At 39.3% G+C, this 27,960-nt stretch overlaps 1 protein-coding gene across 8 annotated transcripts in view; it reads left to right on the forward strand.

The window, feature by feature from the left end:
* The window catches only part of dock9b (dedicator of cytokinesis 9b), a 136,238-nt gene that overhangs the window by 7,862 nt on the left and 100,416 nt on the right, over positions 1-27,960 (forward strand). For 5 of the 8 annotated variants that reach the window (XM_036569879.1, XM_036569872.1, XM_036569874.1 and 2 more), the window contains exon 1: positions 22,763-22,927. The exons of the other annotated variants lie outside the window; for them this stretch is intronic. In XM_036569879.1, the coding sequence (XP_036425772.1) occupies positions 22,763-22,927 (165 nt within the window). Of the gene's footprint in view, positions 1-22,762; positions 22,928-27,960 lie in introns of those variants that run through there. 8 annotated transcript variants of the gene reach the window in all.

The following is a 27,960-nucleotide window of genomic DNA, read 5'->3' on the forward strand; positions in this document are numbered from 1 at the left end:
CGGGTTTGCACCTTTGTAGTGGTCAGATTTTGAAATTTCTGCTGTGCTAGATGTGCTCCAGTCAACTGTAAGTGATATAGTTGTGAAAGGGAAGCATCTAGGAGGAGCAACAGCACAGCTACAAAGTAATAGATCACTCACACAGTGGGGTTTGAGGACTGCTGAAGCACATAGTGCGTGAAAATCACCGATTCTCTGGTGCATCACTCACTATAGTTCCAAAGTATCTCTGGAAGCAACATCAGCACAAGAACTGTGCATCAGGAGCTTCATGAAATGTATTTTCATGGCCGAGTAGCTGTACACAGGTCTAAGATCACTATGCACAGTGCCAAGCGTTGACTAGAGTGGTGTAAAACGTGCTGGCATTGAATGTGTTCTCTGGAGTGATGAATCACACTTCACTGTCTGGATGTCTGATGGGCGAATCCGGGGTTGGTGGAGTAAAATTTGGTTGAGGAGGGATAATGAGCTGGGGCTGTTTTTCAGGGGTTGGCTTAGGCCCCTTAGTTCCAGTGAAGGGTAATGTTAATGCTACGACATACAAAGACATTTTGTAGAATTATATGCTTCCAACTTTAGAACAACAGTTTGGGGAAGAACCTTTTCTGTTCCAGCAAGAAAGTGAGGTCCAAGACATTTGATGAGTTTGGTGTGGAGGAACTCCAGTGGCCTGTGCAGTGCCTGATGTTACAAATGCTCATTTGACTGAATGTCACAAATTGCCATAGACAAACTCCAAAATCTTGGGGAAAGTCTTCCCAGAAGAGTGGAGGCTGTTACAGCAGCAAAGAGGGAGCCAACTCCATATTAATGCCTGTGGTTTTGGAACAGAATGTCTAGCAAAGCTTATATAAGTACGATGGTCAAGTGTCCACATACTTTTGGCCATATAGTGTATTCTGAAACCTTTGAAAGGCTCTGCATGGTGTGTTATTGTTCAGTGAAGTCCATTTTTAAGGAGATTACTCTATTGAAAGTCAAGATATTTGGTAGATTACTTGATTACCAGTATAATCAAGTATAAGTAAATATAACAAGTATAAAAAATGAATACTCATGTATCCGTGCATATCAGCAGCTATGTTCTGCAGTGAGCTGGTCTAACTAAATTACAGCGGAAGCAGGCGATAACAACGTCCAAATGAGACGCATCAGTCTTCATTAGCTCTTAGCGCACCCTCCTGCTCCAACCAGGCAACTATAATTGGACAGCAGTCATATTGATGCACTGTGTACAGAGGATGTGACTGGACTTGTACAGGACACTTGGACTGGTGTCGATGTTGGCAAATGAGCAGCCTTGTGCTATATTAAGCTATTAACAGCAAGATTAAACCGTCAATGATGGCTGGAGGAGATATGAGAAGGTTTGAGAGTAAAAGGCATGATCTCCCAAAGTAGGTCGCATTTTTGCACACACTGCCAGTGGGTACTGGAAAAGCACATGCTTTGAGTATTAAGATTTCCAGTTCTTTGTTTTCTGTCTTTTGTTAACCAGTGGTGAGCCCTTTGAAGTACAAGCCTTAAAGACATTTTTGTCTTCAAGTCACGTTCTGATTTTATTAAGCACAAAAAGTGTCATCATCCTTTTACGTAATAGTAAGGGATGTTGTCATGGAATTGGTGGGTTGTTTCCATGGCAGAGCTCCCACAATCTTACACTGCGGCCAATTACTCCATTAACAACTTCACGGCTAAGCTCTGGAAAATGTCTTTCCACCAGACACTTCAGTGGGAAGAATGTGTTTTCCACCTTCACTGAGGAGGAGTAATATCTGGATGACCTCCAGCCCGAAATTCAGCTAAACTGTTTAAGTAGCCAATGGGCTGATTTCTTGATTGCTTGCTGTTTTCTGGTGAGATGGTGGAAATCTGTGCCTTTAAAAGAGACTTTGGGATGGCTGTGAAATCTCTTCACCCAGCTACTGGAAAATCTATCAGAGTTCTTTTTTATTGTGGAACTTTGTCTGACGTCCATCCTGACACTCTTAATATGGCTGTGGAAAGATGAGAGTCCACTTTTAGTGTTACTTGCTTTTCTATTTTTGCTCGCTCTCCTCCACCCATTCACAGATGCAGACATAGAAAAGCACACGCAGAAATACAGAAATGTGCTGTAAGACACTCGTGTATGTTAAAGGTCAGAGGTAACAGCAGGAGCCTGTAAAAATTTGGCCCACTCTGTGTGCTGAGCTGAGAACTTGTCCAGACAGTCTGAAAGATGACACTCTGATCGTGTGAATCGTCACCCGGGCCTTTGCTCATGGGCTCCCTTAGGAGACTGGAGAGTCTATGCAGACATTTCTAGTGAATATGAACCTACACAACTTATATATATATATATAACATATATAATATGTTCAGATGGGTTACAAATTGGAGGAAAACCAACAGAAAGCGTCTTATGAATCGGGACGCACCGATATGGGAATTGTGGGCCACTGCCAATATCCACTATTTTTCATATACAAAGTTATATATAGTGACATATAACTAGTAATATACGGGGTGATTCAAAAAGATTCATCCGATTTCAAAATGATTTATTTCACTTGTAAATCATTACAGATCAATGCAGTGAAACTGTAAATGGTTGAAATGAGCATAAAGTTTATTATGTAATTTTACAAGGTCTCAATATGAACCTCCTCCAGCTGTACGGACAACATCAACACCATAGTCAAATTCATCCCAGACTCGATTGAGCATGTCGGGTGTCGCTGCACTCATGGCTCTTTCAATGCGATGTCGGAGATCATCCAGTGTTGTGGAACCACAACACAGCTGTTGGAGGTTCACTGCCGACGAAAATCACATCGCACAGTTATGACGAATTCATTCTTATTGAAGTGGAGAACGCAGAACGCTTTCTGCTCAGGGGTCGCATCTCCTCGCAGACTGAAGGGAGCCATCTTCCGGGAGCCACCCCCTCTTTCAATTGGTATGTGATTGGTTCCTAGGAGCCTCACGGTTGTAAAAATATGGCGCTTTGAAATGGGATGAATCTTTTTGAATCACCCTGTATATAGTAAATAAACACAGCTTTAACTATAATAAACCTTTAAAAACTGGAATTGTATAAATAGCAGGACTTAAAAACTTGCTTAAAAGGTTAGATGGAGTTAGTTACGGTATTACTACTCAGTATCGGCCAATACTTAAGCATCAGGTATCAGTATTGAAAGGGGAAAAAGTGCTTCCCTACTTGTATCTATGAAAAATCATTCTTGAATTATTTGATTGCAAGTAACCTCAAACCTGTTTACCAGCCTACCAGCTTGAAATATTCACATAATGTTAAGTTTTAACATAATGGAAAAATTAGTAAAGTTTTTGATGTGACAGTGATTATATATTAAGGGGATTTAGTAGTGGAATGTGTTGGCACTTAATCCCCAGCTTTAAAGCATTTGTGTTTTATTCCTCTAGTGATGATGATTTCCTCACACTAAGCACTCACATACACAAAACATTTGTCAGTTAAGTCACTTCAGTGGTTACTGTGTAACTCTCAGTGCCTGTTAGTCTCTCTGCCTCTATTTTCAAGGTCATCCTATGGAAACATCAGCGGTATTGAATATGATATTTTGAATTCCCCTAAGGCTGACACTATATGTGTCCAGCAGTTGTCCTTACATAATGCTCATTAATGTCACTGTAACGTCACTTGCCCGTCTGACATTTTACATATGTGCTTTATTGCTTTACGAGTTCCACATCAACCAATTTGCTGGGGCTTTGGAGTCTGAGTGACTACTAGTAGCTAAACTAGGATTAGTGTCGGTAGGAACGATCAAGACACCCTGGTCTGTTTTGATTCTTTTTTTATCCCTGTATTTGAGGCACAGTTCAAAGCACATCAGATACTGGTCATCACATATTGGATTCAGTTTATACCAGTCTGAATTCATTGCACCTACTTCTGGCTACAATAATACTGATTACATGTGTCTTAATAAAGTACACTCACATAGACATGTTACTTGTAATAAATGAATAAAAAAAAGGCAAGTAAAATTGATAATTTTCGCTTTTATAATGTAGGACCACTGAATTGTCTTGTGTAAATGTGTTTTCTGCATTCTTTTATTTACATATAGTTGCCTCAACCCAATGGATGAAAACACACAGCTAATTTATGAAAGGGTAATCAGATTCACATTGCACAGACAGGTGCTGGAGCCTATCCCAGCACTCATTGGGCAGAAGGCAGGAAACACCCTGGACAGGTCACCAGTCCCTCACAGGGCAGACACACAGATTCACACACCTAGGGCCAATTTAGCATCTCCAGTGCACCAGGCTGCATGTCTTTGGAGTGTGATAGGAAATCAGAGCACCCAGAGGAAACCCCTACAGACACAGGGAGAACATGCAGAGACCCAGGCCCTTCTTGCTGTGAGGCAACAGCACTACCCACTGCACCACCGTGCCGCCCCACTTTCGCAGTGCACCACATGTTAAATGTTCTTGATACCATTAGCCCATGTGATGAAGCAAAACCTGGTTTTGGAAACTCCAAATCAGGAGTGATCTTGCTTTGTTTTGAGCTAATGGTTTGAATTATTTGTGATGTTCATGTTAGCACCACTAGTAGGGATGTTTTGCTTTCTTTACATTTGGTGGATAGTAGCTGTGTTGAGAATGAGTGCAGCCACTCACACTGAAGTTAAAGGGACATCTGTGAGACTCTGTGTTGTAGGCTGGGCTGTAGCTTTGTCCTTCAGTGCTTCGCAGTCAGCAGTCTGAAAGAGAAGTCTAGTGCTTAGTAGGCAGCCTCAGTTATATAAGTCTCACTGACTTAGGGCTAAGTGGGGAGCTGCACTGCAGGGGTTCGTATCCAGTGGTGCATTCTATTGAGCATGCAGAGTCGGACTGTAATCTGTGGAGCCCAGTGATGGTTTATTAGATAAGGTTTGCACTGGTGTACTTCACTGTGGAACTTTAAATTTAGTCTGAAATAATATATGTGTCTGTTTAATTCAGAGAATGTATTGGTTAGTGTTGAACAGTGCATTTTTGACTATTTTGTCTTTGTTTTTATTTGTTTTTGTCCCTATTAAATACTGTGCAGTGGGGGTGGGCGATATGGCAAAATATTATATCATGATACTTCAACATTTTCATGATACATGATATGCATATATTTCATTTTTCTGAGATTTAATAAATTGGGACACAATAGACCCTGTATTACTATATAGAAAACATAATAATAACAGACCTACAACTACAATGATTTAGTTTAGTGTTTCACAAACTGCCCTGCACTAAATCCAACTAAACAAGACTAATTATACTCTCTTTGTAATGAAACATGCAGCTAGTCAGTGTTTTAGTACTGACAATATCCACAATATCACAATAACAATAAAATCTTGTCATGTTGCCCACCCCTAATGTATTGAGACCACTATTTCGTTTATTTAATTTCCAGTCAAAACAGCCATTAATTATAAGTTTTTAATTTATCAGGAAATTATTAAATTCTCAGTGTCTAGTAAGACCTGCTTTTCAAGAGACTTTTCAAAGAGGATTTTCTGCTTCTCACAGTCCAATAATCCCAATTTTAAATGAACACTCATCACATAAAAGCTTTCCAGTTTTGGTGTTCTAGTGCAAGTTTTCTCCTTTTTTCTGTTTCCTCAGTAACGGCTTCTCGACAGCTAAACGTCCTTTTGAAAGGTAACATAATGCAAGTCACAGTTTTGGGAACAGGTTTTGTTGGGAGCGCGCAGCTGTAACTGGTTGGTTTTAAGAATGGAAGAATGGAACAGTTAAAGTTGCAGTAAAGTGGACAAAAGTAAAGAGTGGATCAACTAAATACTGATTTTATGTTATACTTAGTGTTGGAGGGTTCTATTAAATGTTTCCTTTTTTTCAGGCATTGGACGTGACTGTTTTGACTGTAAATGAAATAAACAAAAGGGTGGTCTCTGATTTGGACAGCACTGTAAATGCCCTCTTTACTAAAGGAAGATTTTGACATTAGCTTTAAGACGTTGCCCTTGCTTTTCGCCTTTTGCCGTTGCATGGTGATGAATGAGCTCGGCATGAATGGTGTTTGTTTGCTTGTTGGCCTGATATGTTTTATGCCTAAGTGAAACTGTCACGTACAAGGGCTATAATGAGTGGATAATGAGCTCAGATCTCCTCCAGCCCTCTGTGATCTCTTTGTTTTTGTCTTGGTTACAGAAACCAGACAGCCACTGCTGTAGCTCAGACAAGTTCTTAAAGGACTACTTCACCCAAAATGGTAATTTGGCTAACACTGAATGAAAGACAGTTAGGATGATCTCATTTGCATAGTGCTAACCGGTCTGTAGTATTTTTCATTTTTTGCTAGCGTTGTGAGCATTTTTGCTGATGTATTCGAGAGATGTGGGAGACAGAGAAGCAGGTTTAGCTGTAGCTTTTATTTACTCATAACTAAAACTGCCACGAGGGCCAGAATGATATAACCAGAAATAACAAGACAGAAGCCAAATAAATCTTTAGGTCAGAGTCATAAACATCACCTTTATATGAAAGTGAAAGTATGCACTGTGTAACCCAAATGGGAAAATACAGAAGATGGGAATTGCTAGAGGCCCCATGATACATTGATTTTACAGTATGATTCCATTATGAGTTTTAATATGCTTAATATTGTGCTATGATGCATTATTTAGATTTGACTATTAATATATTATAAATTGTGCATCCAACAGAAAGATTCCTCTGTCTTATCTACAGTTTATACATTCTTTACATAATTATAAATTAGACAAAGCCACATTTCTCTTACAATTACATATTCATTGGACAGTCAGCAGGTACTAGGGTAGATGTAACATTAGTAGTCTTGCCCAAAATATCGCAATACTATGTTGTATTGATTTTCATCCTCTACTTTATGCAAGATGCCTTTGATGCTAAAAGGGACTCAGTGTAAGAGTCCTTCACCCCCCGAGTCTTTCTCCAGGGTAACAGTGGAACTAGACGCCTGACACACCTTTCTCTTTACCCAGGTGTCTAGTTTCTTGGAAAGTCTAATGAGGGCAGTACGTCTGGATCAAGTGGAATTTCACTTCTGCAAATGCATGCGACTAAGGATTTGCCAGAGTCTGCGCATATGAAACTGTTTTCATATATCTTTTAAATTGCAGTGTACTTTAATGCTTTAAAACTCCCTGCCATGTCCATATGATACCAAACACAGAAACAAACACACACAAGCACTCCTGTGTGTAGTGTTGGCAGGCAAAAGGAGGATTTCACATTAGAAAAGCTGCTCAGTGTCCTGGCAGCATCACTGTTAAAACCAGCAGCTCCCGCAGCTCCAGCAGTTTCATACTGACCGGGTCCAACTGGAAATGTCAGTGTGTGACATTTCACAGCAAATGACAACCTTGCAGTAAGTTAACACTGTTAATAATAGCACATAATATTAGCAATGTAAACAGTTTTGAAACGCAATATCAGGATTATCAAGATTCAAAATTTAATATTTATATATAAGCATACAAATGTGGCCCATCTCAGTCTTTTATACACGCACACACACCTTTAATAGAGATCACAAAATTCCACTGGTAAAGCAAGGTGATGTGTTACCATGAGCTTTTACTAAAAAGTTGCATAGAAGACATAGAGCCTAGTCCAAGATCTGTATACTTAACCCCTGTGTGGTGGTGATGTGTTTGTTGCTCAGTGGGCTGGTGGACCCACCGCATTATTGTTTTTTTAAATCAATACAGCCATGATAATTTATGTAAAAATACCAAATGTTTAAAATATCACAAGTGGTCAGCGTAGGGTTCTCCTTTCACACACACACTAACAGCAGGCCATGTAGGAGGAGAACAGAGTGAAGGACACAGCACCTCCACAGTTTTACTGGTAGTGGATATCACAGACTTTACCCCCAAGTTTTAACCACAGCGCTGGGATTTGCGATCTTCTGAAACCTTTGTGCAACCCTGGAGCCCAGTGTGACTCGCCTCGTATTTAACTATTTAACAAAATACAGGTTGATTGGTGAATTTGAACAAAAAAACACTGTCAACAAAAACGTTTAAGATGTATCCAAAACTAACCTTTAGCACGGAAATAACATGTTAGCCTACGTCTAGGGCTGTCAAATGATTAAAATAGTTAATCTCATTATTTTGTGAAGTTAACCGTGATTTAAATACATTTGTCTTGTTTGCTCACATTTTACCCTAAAGAAAGATTTTCCATTTCAAAAGCAGTCGGTTATTGATCTAGGAATGGATAAAATAATCTTCATGAGAATGTATTTATTACTTTCAGTAATCCAATAACTGCTTTTTCATTGTGTGAGCGTAGGATTCACGTGAACTGAACATGAAAATCAGGTGATCATTTCCACAGGGTGAACCCAGTATCCAGTTTTCTTCACTGATGTCCAGTGAGAGCAACAGTGGCTGCATGTTTCAGCTCTGCTATTGCTCTTGCTCTCATATGGCTATGTTACATGTTGTTTTGAGAGGAACTGAAGCTTTTGCACTTTGCTGTTGCTTTTGTTAGTTTGCTGCTCATTGGTTTATCTATAAGTCTCGCTGGGCTTCAGGCTGGAACTACAGATGGTTCTAAAGGTCAAACTCTGAAAATGCGCTAACAGCGTTTCAAAAAATAGTGCCATTAATCAATTGTGGCAATAACTTCGACACCACTAGTTATAAACAGTTTTTTTTTTAATGAAGAGAACAAAAAAATAATAGAAAACAAAACTGCAGAGAATTTTTGTTACATCTTAGCCCAAGCGGTACATTATTTATATTATTTAAGACTATGTGATTTTATACTGTTATAAAGTGTATATAAAGTGTGAAAATTGAGAACTGACACTCATTTCTTCCAGAACTGTGAAATAACCGCAGCTAAAACTGTTGGGGTCTAAAATTCAAATCTGAAATCATAAATCTTATCAGACTTTTCCTCCCCTAAAAATCATCATTTTGTTGGTGACAGTGTTTACATATCGTTCAGGCTCTAGTGTGCACTGTAAGAAGGTGTATGATATGACAGATAAATACATAGTAATATATTCTATTACCTACATGTACCTGGGATTAGTAGTCTAATTTAAGCAGGGATATGCATGTGGTAAGCATATAGCTTGTGTTCTGGGCTGAAGGCTGATGTTAATGGTCAGTATGTAAGGCGTATAAAGGCAAAGCTGACCCCTCCTCTCTCCTCCCCCTGCTGTCCTGCCTGCTACAGGGCTGAGCCGTCCCGGGCTGCAGAGGATTTCCTCTGATTAAAGCAGCAGCCGCCCTTATCAGATTATCTCCCACACTGGCGCCCTATATCTCCCCTCACCCGCAAAGCAAGATTACTGAAACATCACATTCACTCGCTGACTCTCTCTCTCTCTCTCTCTCTCTCTCTCTCTCTCTCTCTCTCACTGTCACCCTTTCTCAGCCTCTCAGTCTAACTCAAGATAGTTTTGTTGGCATGACTCTATTGAGTACAGTGTTGCCGAAGGGGAGTAGAGTATTACTGAACATATTCAGTAGCGGTAACAGTAGTTGTAGAGTTAATGATAATAGTAATTATAATAATTATATAATAGTAGTATTAATATAACAAACAAGCAAACTTTCTTACTCATTCACATTGACTTATATCTGTTTCTCACTCACTCACTCACTCACTCACTCTCTATCTATCGTCTATCTTTCTTTCTCCCCATCACAATGATCGTCTCTGTCATCAACACTCGTTCTTTCTCATATCTCTAAGGCTTTATATCCTGCATTATTTTGGTCCTGAAATATTTTTTATGTGATCATTTTCTAACCTCTTAATTAAACAGGCTGTTTTTGTCCCTTTAAGACTGATGTATGTAAATGATCTCTGTCCTTATTGGCTGCCCTGTATTGTGCCTCTTTAAAAAAGCATTCTGGGCTGAAACACTGCGTATTACTTGTGTGAATGAGCTAAACTGCTGTAGGCCAAACAGGTGGATAAATGTAAACACACTGATTTTTGTGACATCACAAACAGTAAATTCCAGACACAGACTGAGGAGTGAATGGTACATTTTGAACATCTTTTATTTCAAAAGAGAAAGGAAAAGTCAGTTTTCCACAATATGGACAAATTCCAAATATATTTCACATGCTGTAGTCTTTCTCCCTCTTTTCTTAATCAGACCGTCGGCTGTTCAACATCATCGTTCTTTACTCTCTTCTATGCTCATCCTGTTGTCTTGCATCCTCATCAGCATCAGCTGGAACAAGATGAGAGGGAAAGGGGAAAGGAAAGTGGAAGAGAAGAGAGAGAGAGTAAGAGAATGAGACAGAGAGGGAGAGAGAGTTGGAAGGAAAAGAGAGAAAGAGAGAGGTCAAGCCTATAGCGAGAAGGGATTGTTTTACAGACTGACTTGGTTTTGCATATTGAATCACATCTTAATGGTTTTTCTGAGATTTTTTCAAAGTAGTCAGTCTGTGATGGCTGTCAGCTTCAAGTCTGTCTGTTATTTCTGGACTGAAAGTGGACTGAACTGTGAGTTCTCCCTCCTCTGACCACCACATGCTAGCTCTTTGTTCTTTTTGGACTTAATTACCAGCCGTGTTCTCATGGCTTATGTGCTCAGGAGGAAATTCAAGCACTCAGTTATTTTTGCTCCAGATGTCAGAAATGACTTTTCAGTTGTAATGAAGGGCCATTACAGTATCATGTTTAATTGAATGGAGTTTTTATCCCGATCAGTCTGATGTGTCAGTAAAGCATGAAATTGTGTATGTTTAGCATATTGTGAGATATGACTAAAGTAGCACTTCAGAACTCCACTGTTATGATCAAGATGCTACATATGATTGGAAACAGGCATATAGTTTTTCTAGAGTTTGCTGAAGAGAAAGAAAATTGTTGATACATCAGACATTGCGACACATCCTCAGTATTGAGCTGTGCGTTGAAATTTTGTCAGTTTTATCCATTTTATGTGGACAGACAACAGGGCCTGACTTAATATTTTCTACCAGTTTAAAGACTGAATTCTATATTGTATATGATGATAAAGATCTGCTCTTGATGTATCATTTATTCCATGGCATATTATACTAAAGAAAGAGCGAGAGAGAGACAGAGAGTTTAAAAGTGAAAGCACACAAGACAGTAGAAGTGGTGTCTTAAGTGGTGACTACACAGCCTTATGTAGTAAGAGGCAGAGGGGAACCCTCAGTGCCTTATAGGCCTTTAAGGAAATGATTTCTGGGAACTAGAAGACACATCTGTGACTGTTAGTTTATTTTTATTCAGTAGAATCATCATGCTTATTTAAACTCTGAGTATCGTAGTGATACTCTTATTTCATTTTTATGTTTTGGTTGGAAACAAAAAGGCTAAAATCTTTAAAGGTCCAGTGGAAAATTATTCAATCAGAATTGTTTTCCTCTTTGGCATCCAGGAAGATACAGTCAAGCTGCCTCTCCCATTTGCTAGGACTTCAGGAGCTGGACAGAAGACCTTACACGTCTGATTCACCACAAGTGGAAAAAATATCACTATAGGCCCCATGTGTCAAACACAAGGCCCGCGGGCCAGCTTAGGCCCGTGACACAATCCTATGCTGTCCGCAACAGTATTTTAATTTTCCATTAATATTAGCCCGTTTCACAATGCGCTGCACTACAGTCCCAAACATGCACTGCAACGCTGTGTGCACTCTGACTCTCCTACCCCAACAATAGTCTATAGGACAGAGGTTACACCTCAGTTCTACATAGTTCTTCGCAATTTCACACAAGTCATATCACCAAACACACCAGCTGCATTTCAGCTGCAGTTCAGCCAATATAAACACCTATTGTCAGCTCAGCAGCTCAGAAATTGAGCCCATGTCTTAATGAACTTGCAGCAAAGAAAGGATGCCAGGTGTCTTGTTCAAGCAAATAGGTAGGTTTAAAAGACCGAGCTCCTGGGGACATTTACATTTTGAGTATTTCAAGTATGTATGTAATATTTCAAGGTCTACTACAAGTGTCTGTATTTGACTGCTGACGTTTTCACGTATTTTGAACAAACAGTGGCCAGTTCGGGTTACAGCACAGCATTAATTAAAAATGAAACAAATATTTTTTTTCTCTGGCCCACAGATTTGTTGAGATTTTTTAATATGGCCCCTTAAGTAGTTAAGTTTGACACCCCTGCTGTAGGCATTCCAGAAGGCCTTAATATGTTGAGCGATGGTCCAACCATTGACATTCAGGCTGTTTTTAGGGCTCTTTACTGAAGGAATTGCTGTAAAACCACAAAAAACAAGGAAGACTATATTTATGTCTGTTACAAGTTTCAAATAAAACATATGGAATATTTTTTACAAGCTTCAAATGTCATCATCCTCCTACTACATTTATCCTATTTTCTGGCAGTCTTATCAACTGTTACAAGGACGTGAAGGAAGGAGAGAAGGAAAGTGTGTATAATCTAGGACGGCCTCGCTCTTACAGTCACAGTTCACCACTGGTAATAGGTATGCCTTCCAGTCTATTCATTCCATAATGCATTATCCTACAGTGAACCCATTAAGTTAAAATGATATTTAGTGTACAGCCCATTTCAGCATGATCACTCTGCATTTACCATCATCGCTGCCCAGTTATTCACACTCATATCCAGCATTGGGCCCTCTGTCCAGCCTGGCCTAGTTCTGCAGTGGGAAGGGGGACAATGCTAGCAGTGTGTTGCTGTCTGATTAGAGCATAGCCAAAGCCCCTGGATGCTCAGAACAGGCCAAACTCCAGCCCTGTGAGAGAGGTTTTCACTGGCTATGTTCTGGGCTAAACTCACAGCAGGCAGTTCCTAAGTACTGGTACTAGGACCGCACGATACTGAGATGTACCCAGATAAACCATTTAACAAATGGAGCTAATTATCACTCTAATAGAAAGGGTGGGATGAAGGTGGTACTTCAATATTCTGGTCTGCACATCATGGGCAAACTAGAGTTGCACTTACATTGCATTTACACACTGAACACATTACGCTTTATATGATGCGATTAAAGATTGGCCTGCATTATTTTTGACCAAAATGATTTATCTATGTTGGATTATGTGAGTGCATTGATTCATCTGAATACTCAAAGAACTTGAGTGAATGAAACACTCAGTGATTGGTTAGACACTAGGGGTGTCACGATACGCATGTTCATGTACAGTTTTTCGATACAGGGGTCACTGGGTGATACGCATTGTGAATAAACTACAGCTAAATTTCATGCTGTAAAATGAGTGAAACTGGAATGGTTTCTATAGTTTCTATTTACTTATCACAACCCATTATATTCCTAAAATAATAACTATCAATGTAAAGAAACTCCTGCGCAGCTTTTGGCACTGGAAAATTTGATTTGGTTAGCTAACCTTAAACAAGCTGAAGTTTGTTTGTTATTCGTCAGCTTCTTTTCCTTTTTTTCTTCTTTTTTATTGTATTTTTTCCAGGGGAGACATTCGAAAGCATACAATGACAACATACAATTCCATGCAAGTGTTAATTTCCAATTATATATATCCTTTCATACACCTTGTGATTTATATCTCTCCATCTTTTTTGTTCTTTAAAAAATCTTTTTTTCCTCTTCTTTTTGACATTCTGTAAAAGTAAACAAATAACTATATACATTAAAACCTGAGGAGATGCCTTGGGGTAAAAAATAAAGGGGTGAAGTAAGTAGAAAGGGAGTACTCACTCACATTGTATCTCTACAAACTCTGGTCTTACAGACTTTATATAATTAATCCATTTTAACCAGAATTTTACAAATTTTGTCATCTTCAGTCTAATAGAAAAAGTAATTTTTTCCATTAGATATATTTCATTGACCAGGTTTATCCAGTCATCCCGTGTAGGGGGATCAGGAGACAGCCACTTCCTTGTTATGACTTTTTTACTTGCAATTAATAGAATATTCCATAAATATTTGTCCGATCTTGCCACATCAAAACCCAGGACCCCTAGAAAAAGTGTATCAAATTTACAGGGAAATTCTAAACTGAATAAATTTTTCAGTACTTTGTGCAACTCTGTCCAAAAATGTCTCAATATTGAGCATTCCCAAAATACATGCCAGTGACCGGCTTCCCGCTCCCCACACATCCTCCAACATCCCTGATTTTCCGCAGGTTTTTGCTTTGGGGTAATAAAAAATCGAGTAACACACTTCCACCCTAATTCTCTCCAAACATGTGAATTAGTACATTTCCACTGAAGTTCACATATCTTAATCCATAATTCACTTGAAATGGTAATACTGCTCTCTTTTTCCCATTTTTGCTTTACATACTCTGTCGAACTTCCTTCCTTTACTGTTAAGCCTTTATACATTTTGGATATGATTCCTTTGTGAGCCTCAGACTGATAAGCTTTGATAAACAAATTTAGTATTTCATGCTGGCTTCTTTTCAACTTTTCTGTCTTGTGAGTAAGGAGCCAACTTCAGCTTTGCCTACTTTGGATGGAGAGAGCAGACTTTAGCTGGATTAAATGAAGTTATCCTCACATTCAGGTTTCCCAGTCGAGTGCAGTAATGATGGGCAGAGAGTGGTACACTGCACAGTGACTCTGTGCCCACACTGGACAAATACCCATGCTGGTAAACTCAGATATACAAACTCATGAGCTTGCAGTTCTCACAGCCATAATAACACATTTGACAAACACATGTGAAACATGTAATATACATCTTGCACTTTTATTCTGTTTTTATTTTGTGTTTTTAAGAAACAGGCACTGTTTACTTTTTTGGGGGAAATAAATAAATAAATGCATAAGTTGTGTTAGCATTTCTCTTCTAATTCTATTTAAAAATATATCGTATCATGATGTAAATATGGCAATACGTACTGCATTGTGAAATTTATATATCATTGCACACCTATTAGATACTAATTTGCGGGTGGGCCTGATGACAGGGGGTCATTTAACCAATCATCTGCATCGCTTGCATCACTTTGTACTGGCTGCATCTGAATGTTGTGGGAATACAAATTAGCACATAACATTATGACCACCTCCTTGTTTCTACGTTCATTGTCCATTTTATCAGCTCCACTTACTATATAGGTGCACTTTGTAGTTCTACAGTTACAGACTGTAGTCCATCTGTTTCTCTGCATGCTTTGTTACCCCCTTTCAGCCTGTTCTTCCGTGGTCAGGACCCCCATAGACCCTCACAGAGCAGGTAGTATTTGGGTGGTGGATCATTCTCAGCACTGCAGTCACACTGACGTGGTGGTGGCATGTTAGTGTGTGTTGCGCTGGTCTGAGTGGATCAGACACCTCAGTGCCACTGCTGGACTGAGAACAGTCCACCAACCAAAAATATCCAGCCAACAGCGTCCTGTGGGCAGCTTCTTGTGACCACTGATGACAGACTGGAGGATGAATAACACAGACTGTGCAGCAGCAGATGAGCTATCGTCTCTGACTTTACATCTACAAGGTGGACCAACAAGGTAGGAGTGTCTAACAGAGTGGACAGTGAGTGGTCACACTATTTAAAAAATTCCAGCACCCTCTGTGTCAGATCCACTCATACCAGCGTGACACGCACTTACATGCCTACACTATATGCCTTCTCTCTCGTCTACACTCTCTCTACCCTGAATGTGTTTAGTGCAGGAAGAAAGTGCATGTTAACCTATATAAAATACTACCTTCCTCCCAAAAGCCAGTTGAAAAGAGACCCCATTCATATCGGGATGGTGTGGAGAGGATGCTTGAAGTTCTGTTATTCATCTACAGGTGGCAGCAGAGCCCTCTTCTCAATGTGGCTTGTTTTCAGGCTTCGCATTTGCCAAGTTCTCAGTGAAGTTGTTGTGTTTATGGGTGGCTGAAAGGTTTTCTTATGCTTTCGTGCCTATGTGGCTGTATTTTCTCTCTCTTTCTCTCACTCTTTTGTCCTCCTCCTGTTGGAGCTTAGGACACATGCTGTTTAATTGTTCCAAACTTTCCATTTTTCCCCCTTTTGTAATGATCATTACCATATGCTCCTCCGTTTGTGTAAGAGTGTGCGCAAAAGTCCACTCATGTCTGTCCCAGTTTATGTCATAATGTGTCATTTTTATCTGTAATTGCCTTTCTTTAAAGTAATTTCATTATTTTTTATTTTGTCTGGATTACCTTTTGGCTAAGCAGAAGCATTGCTGCAGTTATATTGATGAGTTCTTATCTCTCGGGGTAAAAGCATATAAGGAGATGTATGATGTGTTATGACGTATCGCCTCTGTGATGTCTGTGCATTTGTGCTTGTGTGTATGTGATGTGTATAGCGTATAGAGCGAGGGGGAAAGAGATGTATCATTACAGAGGCTTGTTTGACGTCAGCACCCCTGTGGTTATGTCCAGTTCTGAAATGAAATCCAGATTCTGACCAAAACAATATGCCCAGAACTCCAGACCTTACCCTCTGGGAGCAAGAGTTAGGCAATCCAACTTCGGTATCCAAGACAACATGTCCTACATAAAGCTTTATTAGTGCAAAGAAGACACATATGCAGCCCATAAGAATACACTGTAGTACGTATGATGGGAGCTTATAGGCTTTTTTTTTCTTAACACCTTAAGCTCAAAGGACCCGTCATCGGGCCCTGTCTGTTCCCACTTATGGTGAGTAAGTGCTTTAGCTAACTACCCTAAGTGGCTAAAGTCAGCATAGTCAACATAACAGCAGGCTAAACTTTAGAAAACAGAACATCACATGGAAGATGAAGATGTTACGTGGGATAACATTTAAAATCTGTAATATTTTGAAAATTACAATAGTGCCAGTCATTCGTGCCAGCTAGTCAGTCGTGTGCTAGAAGGGCGGCACGGTGACGCAGTGGGTAGCACTGTCGCATCACAGCAGGAAGGGCCTGGGTTTGATTCAGGCTGGGTAACCAGGGTCCTTTCTGTGTGGAGTTTGCATGTTCTCCCCATGTCTGTGTGGGTTTTCTCCTGCAGTCAGGCTAATTGGACATGCTAAATTGGCCCTAGGTGAGAGAGTGTGTGTGGATCTATGTCTGTCTGCCCTGCAATGGACTGGCGATCTGTATCCCACCTTCCACCCAATGACAGCTGGGATAGGCTCCTGCGACCCAGAAGGATAAGCGGTTTAGATGGTGTGTGTGTGTGCTAGAGTTAAAAAAATTGGGAATGGGATGCATTAAAAAAACATAGTAAATTTTACATAAAAGTAATATAAATTAATTGTTTTTTTTAACTGTTTGGAGACTTCAGTAAATATTTAACAGACTTTTTTATCTTTATAATGTCTTATGTTCAATCATACTTGATTTAGCAACAATTTCGAAAAATTTCGAGAAATAAATTTAACAGTAATGTAATCAAAAGCAGTTTCATGTTTTGGTTGATGAATTTTTAAATTCAGCTTTCTCGTGCTGAACTCATTACTCACTGGATCAGAAGTATAACTGAGCCCCGCCAAAGAAAAACCATAAATTAACCATTCCACCCTTTTTTTGGATTATCAGTTATTTTGTTTTCTGTTTTATTTTGCACAAACTTTTACCTTAAAACCCACACTATGCTTTATTTATGGTTTAGTGACCCCTTTTATTTTAAATGCAGGTCACCAAACAAACCAAACCTTATATGCTTATATGGTTTTTACAAAAAAAAAGCCACAGATGCTATTTTTTGTTGCAAGGGCTCAATTCTTGGTTCAGTGGATGTCAGTATTTAATCAATCTGAAAAATAGTCAATGGATGAATAAATTATAGCAGTAAGCATTAGTTGCAGCCCTGGTATTAATAAAAAATAATGTATTCATTTTTAAAATAAAATGTTTTAAACGTTACCAAATGTCCAGTTAACACCCAGTTAACCTATGAAGCCTGAAACAGTCATATAAAAGTCAGAGGTGTCAGGTCAGTTTTGGTGTGAGTTTTTTCGACCGTGTAATTCATCTGTATGTATTAAAGTCACGTGTACAGGCTCAAAAAGAAGGTCGGGCTTGATTTTTAGGCCTCAAATGCAAAATCAGAATTATACTAATGAAGATAGGATGAGTTCAACTCACTCACCATCATCAGATTCATCTGCTTGGGGAAGGGGTCCGATGCACAGCCGACAGTACAAAATATTCTTCCGGGCGTGGCAAGCAGTTACACATTACCACCAGAGAAATCCCCAAAACGCACCTAGTGTTGCTTTAATTGAATTGCATGGCAAGGTTTCATACTCCTTTAATGAGGGACTCAAGGCTGAGGCTTTGTATATCCAGACAGCAGTATCCTCTGTTAGCTTAGATTATAGTAGCAGCTTTGACAGAAGGAGCTTTGATAGCATTCAGTAAAACAGCCACAGTAACATTGCAGACATACAAACTTACAAACATTAGCAATGTAGGCTGATAGAGATGTTATATTTCACAGTTATGTCTGAAAACTCTTGAAAGATGCTTGTGGCAGACCACTACAAACATTCGAAATGTGAAGCTGGATAAAAGTGATGAACTATTAAAGATGATATGAATTAATGGCAATTAGACATGATGCTTTATTTTTTCTTGTCTGATACTGATAACGATATTGAAACCTTGAGTATCGACCCAATACCAATACCTGATATCACGTCGGTGCCATCTCTTATGATAAACAGCTCTTTACAGACCAGACAAGAATGAGATTGAAGTTATGTCCATTGTGAAATCATTGTGCCATCTTAGACGCTCTTGATGTTCAAGATAAAGCTGAAGTTGTCTAGTTAGCTAAGGAATCCAGCTTTGTGAAACATTCTGTAGATCTTTTCCATTCCAGTTCAGATACCAGTCGCTGCTGTATGGAGTGTCCAAACCCACAAATCCGTTAAAGACTGAAAGCAGATCTGATATGAACCTTTCATCTTCCTGTGTAAGTGTAGCCATGAGCATCTGGAGCTGACCAAATCAGATTTGTGTATTACCGCCTGGAGTCTAAATATAGCCTCCTGTATCTACTGTATGTGTTCTGTTCTTGTTAATTTGTGGAATGTAGGGTTTATTAATATAGTTCTTATCTAACCATAGGCTCTGAATGACTCTGAATAACTCTGTTGTTTAATTTTTTAGTCTCATGTTGCCTTTATTGTTGTTTCCAGTAAAAAGTTGGATTGTTGTAAATTACTCATGCGCTTTGAAGCCACTGAAGCCACTAAGTATAATATTTTCATATCAAAGTTTATCCCCAAGATATAATCACTGGGCACTATAAAGCACGAACTGAAGAGCAGATTGTTTTGATCTCTCTGAATGTAAAATGACATGTACTCTAGGCGTGTGTGTGTGAGAGAGGGACGGGGAGAGGGTTTAAAATTGAAGTAATGTGCCAGTATCAAAAGCTGACAGTAATGAAAGCTGTTAGTTTGTGTTTGTTAGACTAATGCATTTAGTGGTCAGTCCGATGGGAAATGCCCTACACTGCTTACTGGACACTGCTTTACCACATTATTGTGGTAATTATATGAAGAGTTCTAATTCACTGTTTATTTACATACACTGAATTGCATCCATCCTGCCTTCCGCCTCAATGACTGCTGGGATAGGCTTCCAGAAAGTGTGTGTGTGTGTGTGAATTACATCCTTTGAACAGTGAATTAAATGCCACTACGTTTATATACAATACTGTCAGCTCTGCCTTTACAGGCCTTACACACTAACTATACACCGATCAGGCATAACATTATGACCACCTCCTTGTTTCTACGCTCATTGTCCATTTTATCAGCTCCACTTACTATATAGGAGCACTTTGTAGTTCTACAGTTACAGACTGTAGTCCATCTGTTTCTCTGCATACTTTGTTAGCCCCCTTTCACCCTGTTCTTCAGTGGTCAGGACCCCCATGGACCCTCACAGAGCAGGTACTATATGGGTGGTGGATCATTCTCAGCATTGCAGTAACACTGATGTGGTGGTGACGTGTTAGTGTGTGTTGTGCTGGTCTGAGTGTATCAGACACAGCAGTACTGCTGGAGTTTTTAAACACCTCAGTGTCACTGCTGGACTGAGAATAGTCCACCAACCAAAAATATCCAGTGAGTGGACACAGTGCTTAAAAGCTCCAGCAGCGCTGCTGTGTCTGATCCACTCGTACCTGCTCTGTGGTGGTCACACTAGTCCAGAAAGTGGGTGACCACACAGGACTGATGCTTGATCAGCTTGGCAAAGAAACACATAGACAGTTAGTTCTGTTGGGGGTGACTGAGACTAATATACAGCGTTAACAGAGAGCAAGGCCTAGCTATTACAGCCTTACTGAAAACGGAGAGCAAGAAGGTAACAAAGACATGAGGGCTTCTTGAGATGTCAGTGCCTCCCTGCTCCACAGTCAACAAACCTGAGTGAGTGCGTTAGAGCTGTGGGACAACAGCACCAACATTCTCAGTTTACCATGTTACTTTGTTAGTGAACTCCCAGATCTGCACGGGACTGTAGATGTTAGGAAGCTGTTACTGAGAAAGGAAAATAGACAAAAAAGATTTGTAAATTTAACAAAGAAGCTACTGTTGTTTTTGAGCAACAGACTGACCATCACTGAATGAGTTTGGGCTTGCTTGGATTGTGAGAAGCAGAAAATTCAACCAACTTCTTAGACTGAATTTTGGAGGTGTGGAAAAATAGCCCTGCAGATTTCTTTAAAATACTGAAAGCAAGTCTTCAGAAAACTGTGGAAAGGAATTAGTTCCAAATTGAAAAGCAGTCACTACAGAGGAAAAACATGAACTGCAGTGCACACATGACATTACTTTTCCATAGTGGCTTGTAGAATATGTGCCAAAATGAAAAGCCTCTGTTATATTCACATCACTTGACCTCCTTACTGAAAAAGATGTGTGAGGATTTGCGTAAATCCGAAATGTGGAAAAGTAGTGAAGACGCAGCTTTATTGCTTTCTACTGGGCAGTACTTTGAACGTTGTGTGGTGTTCATGTTTTTGGTGGACCCACCACATTATTGTTTTTTTAAATCAATACAGCCATAACAATTTATGTAAAAATACCAGCAGCTGTAGCCAGTCAGCAGCCTGTCCATGTTGTCCACCCTCACACACACACACATACACACACACACACATACACACACATATACAAACACACACACACACACTAACAGCAGGCCATGTAGGAGGAGAACAGAGTGAAGGATACAGCACCTCCACACTTTTATTCCCCGCAGAAAAGTATGAAGTCATCTATCTTTGCGGAACAGTGTGAAAACACTGAAAATGGGTTGTTTTATATGTTCTTCACAGAAAATGAGTAAAAACCAAGAAATCTGAATTTGAAATAATAATAAATCAAGTTATTTTTTTCTTTTGGTAAACATTGAAAATGGGTCCCACGAACCCCAACACCACGCAAGGGTTAACTTCGCTATACTTCTTTTTTTTTGTATTTTAAATATTTGCCTCATTGACCTGCAACCAAAACAGTGAAATGCAAGTAAAGAGGTCAAGCAACATGTAAACAAAGTAATAGTTTTGTTTTTCATTTATAATAGCCTGACTTTTGCGCAGTGCTGATCATTGAATAGTTCTTAGGCCTGTTCTGGGCCTCTGAGGAAGAAACCTTTTTAATGGAAAGATTTTCTGGGGAAAAGATCACAGTGCTGCTTTTATATTCAAAATTAAATAACAGGCTTTACGAACTGCCAGTGATGCACTCACAGCTACTGTATATTACCACCGCATCCCGTAGAAGCCTTAGAGCTACACACACTGACTGTAAAAGACCAGAGTAGTGAATGATATAGTAGTGTGTGTAGTGCAGATGAAATACACACACACATACACTCTGACTTACACCCACACAGCCTTTCCACTGGATCCTGACATCATGTCATCCCTGATTTTCTGAATCATCCAGTCTGAAGTAGGTGAACGTGTCAGTTCATACTAAAATATTAATACACGGGGGCATGTAGTGGTGCTTTCTGTGTGTGTGTGCAACAACGTTTCGCTCCTGATCATTTGTGGCTTCCATGAATGCTCACTTTTTTATTGTTCTGCTCGATTGCTCGTGTCTAAATTCATCAGCTCGGCCGCACCATCCCACGTCAGACGTGTCTGCAGTTTTGTGAACGTACTTTGCTCGGTTGATGCTTCTCTGCTGTGAGATGTAGGTCAGGGAGCACAAGAGTGCAGTGTTACGAGGAGTGCAAGAGAGATGGACGGAATAGAGAGAAAGAGAGAGAGACAGACGGAGAGAGAGAGCAGCCGAGGAGTAGACGCCCAGCATCGACTGTGGAAGCAGCTCATCGCTCTCTCCTCTTCTTTTTCCCCATCCTTCCCTCTCTCTCATCCCTGACTGGACCATGCGTGATCTCTCTCATCTGGAAGACCACACTGACACTGGACCATAACTAGACTAGTGCTTGGACCAGAACTATCTCAGGCTAATATACACTCCTCTAGGCAGCTGTCACTGACTGAAATTTGCTTTGTTTTGTGGTGTAAAATGGCAAGAAGCTAAAGGACCGATCCCTTTTTGAAGACCCTCTCCTCATGGATGGTTCGCTCCTGATTTTTTCAGCTGTGCTCCAGGATGGAGGATATTTTGCTGGGGCAGAATCTCTAAAAGCTGGACAGTCTCTGCAGCTGCCAGGAGACTTGGAACAGAAGCTTAAGGAAGCTCCTGGAGGAACTCCAGCAAAGACCTGTCTAGGGCTGAAGTAGCACTGCCAGAAGAACTATTATAGTGTCAGACTGCTTTCTGCTTAAAGGAGCTCAAACAACTCTGTGTATGCATTTGTGTGCACGGGCAATGGGTTGCGCGGCAAGTGTGGTCTTATGGAAGGGCTTGCGGACTTTGCTGGACAGGAACTGTGCCTATGTATGTAAGCCAGAGCTGGAGGCAGCAGAGCTAGCAGAAGATCCACGCGCTGAAAGCCGCAGAGAATCGCTGGCACCGATGCCGCCAGCAGCACTGGTAATGCGTGTGTGTGAGCACTGGAAAAAGTGATGCATTGAATTTGCTTTAGTTTCAAATGAATACATAATTTTGACATCAACAAAAAATATTACATCAACGTAGTTATATCTGAAAGTTGTAGATGTAATGTATTTTATTAATGTGGAAATTATGTACACATTTAATCAGGTGTGTTCTGGTTGTTATGATAGTTTTGTGGCAAATAACAGTTTTAGAGCACTAAAATTCTGATAACTGGTCATATTGGCTGTTATAATTTTAGATTTATATTTTAGTCTTAATTTTATACTGCAATGCTATTGTAGTTGTTTAACATGGCTTTACTGACAGATATGATTGTCAGTTCTCAGTGGTCACATTTCTCTAATCGAAATAAATTGCAGAAATTCTTTGCTTTAATTATCTAAATATCGTAGCACTGAGGGAGGAGTTGCCTGTAATTATTTGCGCTTCCATTTTCTATAAATTACCTCTTATTTTTCTTATTTTTTATTAGTTATCTTCATCATTAGTGTGTTCCTTCATATTATTGTTAATTAAGGTTAGGTTATTGGCCGTATTTTCGCCGATACTGATAAAATTAGGGGTTCTCAGTATTGTCTAATATTATTAGCCAACCAATACATCAGTGCAATTTTATATTTATATGTGTTTATGTATTTGTTTGCACTAAAAACAGGCTTTACATTTACTTGATACATGATTTCCAAAATAAATATAGTCCATCAACATAATTAAATCAAAAAGTTGTTGTATTTGTGTGGAAATGATGGACACACTTGAATCAAGTATGCTTAAACTAAGACTGATATGAAAGTTTTGTGGTTAGAGGACTTACAGTAACCAATAATATTGGCTAATATAATTTTATACTCACATTTTAATTATAATTGTTATTTTATACTACCATACTTGTTTTAGTTGTATTCCAAATCCACAGTTGTAGTTTACCGTTGCTTTACCCACAGATATGATTGTCAGTTCTCAGTGGTCACATTTCTTATATATCATTTAAATTCACAGCCTTAAATGACTTAAATATTGTAGCACTGGGGGTGGAGCTACCCAGAGTTCTCTGCAGTTTTGTTTCCTGTTAATCACCTCAGTAACACTTTTTTGGATGGTCCACAGTAGATGCTTTGCAGATGCTCAGAACTAACTTTCAACTAAATACCTATTAAATGCAACTGACCTTGAAGTTGCTGTGAAAGATTCTGTTAAATCTGCACCTAACACTAAACCTAAACCTAACCCTAGCCTTAACCTCAAGGCAAAACCTAATCTTAACCTTAATGTTGTTGATAATCAACTATCACTAGAAAGTTTGTTAATCATATAAGTATCTGTGGATAATCTATAGGGGACCATCTAAATAAAGTGTGACCATTACCTCTTATTTTTTTTATTAGTTCACTTTATTATCCGTGTCTTCTATCATGCTATTCTTATGTTAAAGGTTAGGTTTAGATTGGGTTTTCCAAAGGCATAACCAGACGAATCAGACGCTTGCGGTAAAAACAAAGAGTGAGGCTTTATTGTTAAGCTCATGGTTGTGAAACAGGAAGAGGTCAAATCCAGAAGGATCCAAAGGCAAAAAAGAAAAATCATAACAAACCAGGCAACCAAAAGGGACAGAGACAAGCAGACAAAGTCAAAAAAACCAAAGCAGACAAAAACGGGAACAAAGAAGCAATACCTCCTTTCTAGTCTAAAGGCCCGGGCTGTGTACTAAATCTAACTAGACACATAACTAGAAGAAACAGGTGTACAAGATTAGTATTCGGGTGAACATGATCGATGACTGGAGCGCTGAGATGCATCATCGGTCATGTGATCCCCCCAGAGGGTTCTGGGAGATGGAGTTCGTGGGAGTATCAGAGCCAGAGGGATGCGTGACAATAGCATTGGGAGATTGTGAGTCCCCAAAAAGGTCACTGAATTTTGGCAGACTTTTAGCTAATACTGATAAAACCTTGTCAATATCAGCTGATATTATCGGCCCACTGATAGTATCGGTCAGACCCCAAAATGTCTCCAAAATGGTAACTTTACAGGAGATGGAAAAAACATACTTTACCTTTAATGTAAGTCAATGGAACCAGACATTTTACCAAGTCATTTTGGGTCGTTTCTTTTGGTCCATTCATCATGAAATTTACACACAATATAAAGGGCAACAGACATTTTCAAATTATGCCAAAAACTGAAAAGCGACAAAAATGGAAATACAGCAGCGATACGTTTGTACTGAAATAAAGGGCTTTTTTTTTTTTGTACGGAATTTCCAAATGATTACTATATAGCACACCAAAGTTAAAATGGACTGAATTAAATATCCTGAAAGATAGATATATATTTTATTCATATGGAAAATTATAAGCAATCAAGTCAAATTTGAATCAAGTAAAATCAGTGCGGCGCTTTTTTCCATGTGTATACGTTTATGTGCTGGCAGAGCAGGAATGTTTACAGTATACAGCATATAAAGTGGATGAGGCACTAAAAATTGCTGCTGATGTTGGTCCTGTTAAAGTATTACTCAGCATCCTGTGTCTTAAAGTAGCAGCCTGCTGAGAGGCCACATTTCTTATGGCTATGTGGTCTTCAGTATGTGCATGTGGGTGGACAACATGTACAAAATGCGTAGTGTACAGACAGCAGGTCAGTGCTAACTGTCTGCAAGTGTGTATGTTTGAGCTATTAGCGCAAGCTCAGCAGCAGCTTCTAAATTATGCAGCACTTGTCAAGCATGATCATCTGGGGCTTTCTCCATAGTGTTTATATCACTGAAATACTATTGTACTGTTGCATTATTGAAAACTGATTCTTTACTCAGATGTTAACACTATTTAATAAACCTACAACTACTGTGTGCTACCATCATCATCAAATGCATCAACAGAATGTACTTTTCAGTGTTTATTCAGGGATTTCTTGATACATGCAACGTGCATCTAAGCATTTACTGGTCAGTGTTTGTGCTACCTCAGGTCAGATTGTGGGAGAATGATGGAGAGAGAGAGAGACAGAGGGAGGGTGAAAGACTGTGTAATGACAAAAGCAGATTAAGAGCATCTCCATGCACACAGCATTACCTCAGTGACCTCTAAGCTCTGAGAAAGAGATCAATTTTTGAGTGAGGCCCAGAGCGCAGACCATTTGCTTTTCCATAACGTAGGAAACTACATCAGCTAATCAATGATGCTAAGGCCTCTTTTCTTTACTTATGCAACAATGTATAATAATAGCAATGGAATAAACATAATAAACAACAACAACAACACTAATAATAACTATCTAATGAAACGTTGATTCTCAGTAAGGTTAGGTTAAGGGCTGAGTAAGGTTAGGTTTAGGTTTTGGGTTGAGATAAAGGCTAAAATTAGATTAAGTGTTGAGAATGGAGCAAAAATGTTGTTAATGGATATAAAGTCATATGCAAAATTTTGTCAAATTACATGTTTTGTAGAGAATCTCTAAGTGAAAAAAGGGATTGAACATCCTCTATGGGGAGCTTAATTATGGCAAATTTAAGATATTGGAAAAAATAAAACATAAAACTTTTGCAAAGGTCATATTTCATGTTTTCCCCTCCCAATGTGTTAAATTCAGCACATAAACATTAACCGTGCATTCAAATGTGCAGAAATCTCTGTAGAGGATGTGTGAACTTACTTTCACTTAAAAAATGGAGCTTGACTAATAGCTCCCAAGCTTTTTTATGCCACTATCATTTAGTAATCTTCAGTGGTTTCAGCCAGTAAGATTGTTAGTTGTCTACTGTTAGTTGTCAAATATTGCGGTCAGTGTTTACATTTTTTTAACATTTCTGAATGACAGAAACTCACAGTGCTAAATAATATAAATATTGCCATGCCTGAGACGGAGTTCCACAGAATTCTTACCAGTTTAGTTCATTTGACCTGTAAAATCTCAGGCTTATTCCATACTGGGGCTTATGATTGAGCAACTATCCAAACTGGCTACGTTGTTCTTAGGTTATAGAAGTGTGTACTAAAACTTTGGGCCAGCCGTTGGGCCCTGACCATTAAAGGGGTTAACTTATTTTTTAAATTTGTCATCAGCTATCCTAGCAGAAAAGTTTTTACCAGGTTTAGACAGATTCGGTTTGGATGTACTTGTTTTTATGATTTTCAGCATTGAGTTTTGTGTGTTTATGTTCAAATTTACAGGCTCTGTCCATATTACTGTAATAGCCTGGAGCAGATTGTGAGCCTCCACTCATTGTGCAGGCATATAAGGAAAAAATCATCAAGTGTTAAGAAATAAACCTCTTCATATCAGTGGTGTCTGATTGTTAGAATGTTAAATAGGCCTATAATTATCTGTGCTTTATCACTTTTTCAGATTAGGGATGAATGAATTTGACATCTAAATCTGTAAGACATTTTTTTTAAAAAATATGCTACAGGCTACTGTTAACCGGACACCACCAGAGACTATATTACACCAGTGTGCTATATCAAACGCAGACCAAGAACACAAATCTGTAGTGGAGAGCTTAAAATTTTAAAGTAAATAGTAGTGATAGATCATTCACTAAATTTCATAGTAAAGATAAACAGACAAATGTTACATTGTATTTAAACCCAAACCTTTTTTGAAGAGCTGCTGATACCAAATGTGATAAGCTGTTCTGTTCAATCTGTGAGTTGAGTGTAAAATGACCTTGATCTTGATGTTTAACGGCACTTTTCTGTGCTGCTTCCTATGTGCTATAGCTGCGCTTTGTACCTCAGATCATCTGTTGGCGCAGCACAGCACTTCTCATTTGGTGTGCAGTAGTTTCAGCCCCAGACTCTCTGGTTCTGCTGGCCATAACTCTCAGGATTTTGTCAGTTGTGTTCTGATTGGCTACCAAGCGTCTGTGTGTACACACTTCTGTACTGCGTTTTTTATCATTCAGGCAGCAAACTAGTTTTGTTTTTCCAGCTACATTTTTGTCAGCAGTAGTGGAAAGCTGCCTGTGCTGGACACAACAAGCCTTTCAGATCAGCGTATATCCGTGC

Source organism: Colossoma macropomum, unplaced genomic scaffold (genome assembly GCF_904425465.1).
Source record: "Colossoma macropomum unplaced genomic scaffold, Colossoma_macropomum, whole genome shotgun sequence".
In the NCBI taxonomy this organism is placed as follows: domain Eukaryota; kingdom Metazoa; phylum Chordata; class Actinopteri; order Characiformes; family Serrasalmidae; genus Colossoma; species Colossoma macropomum.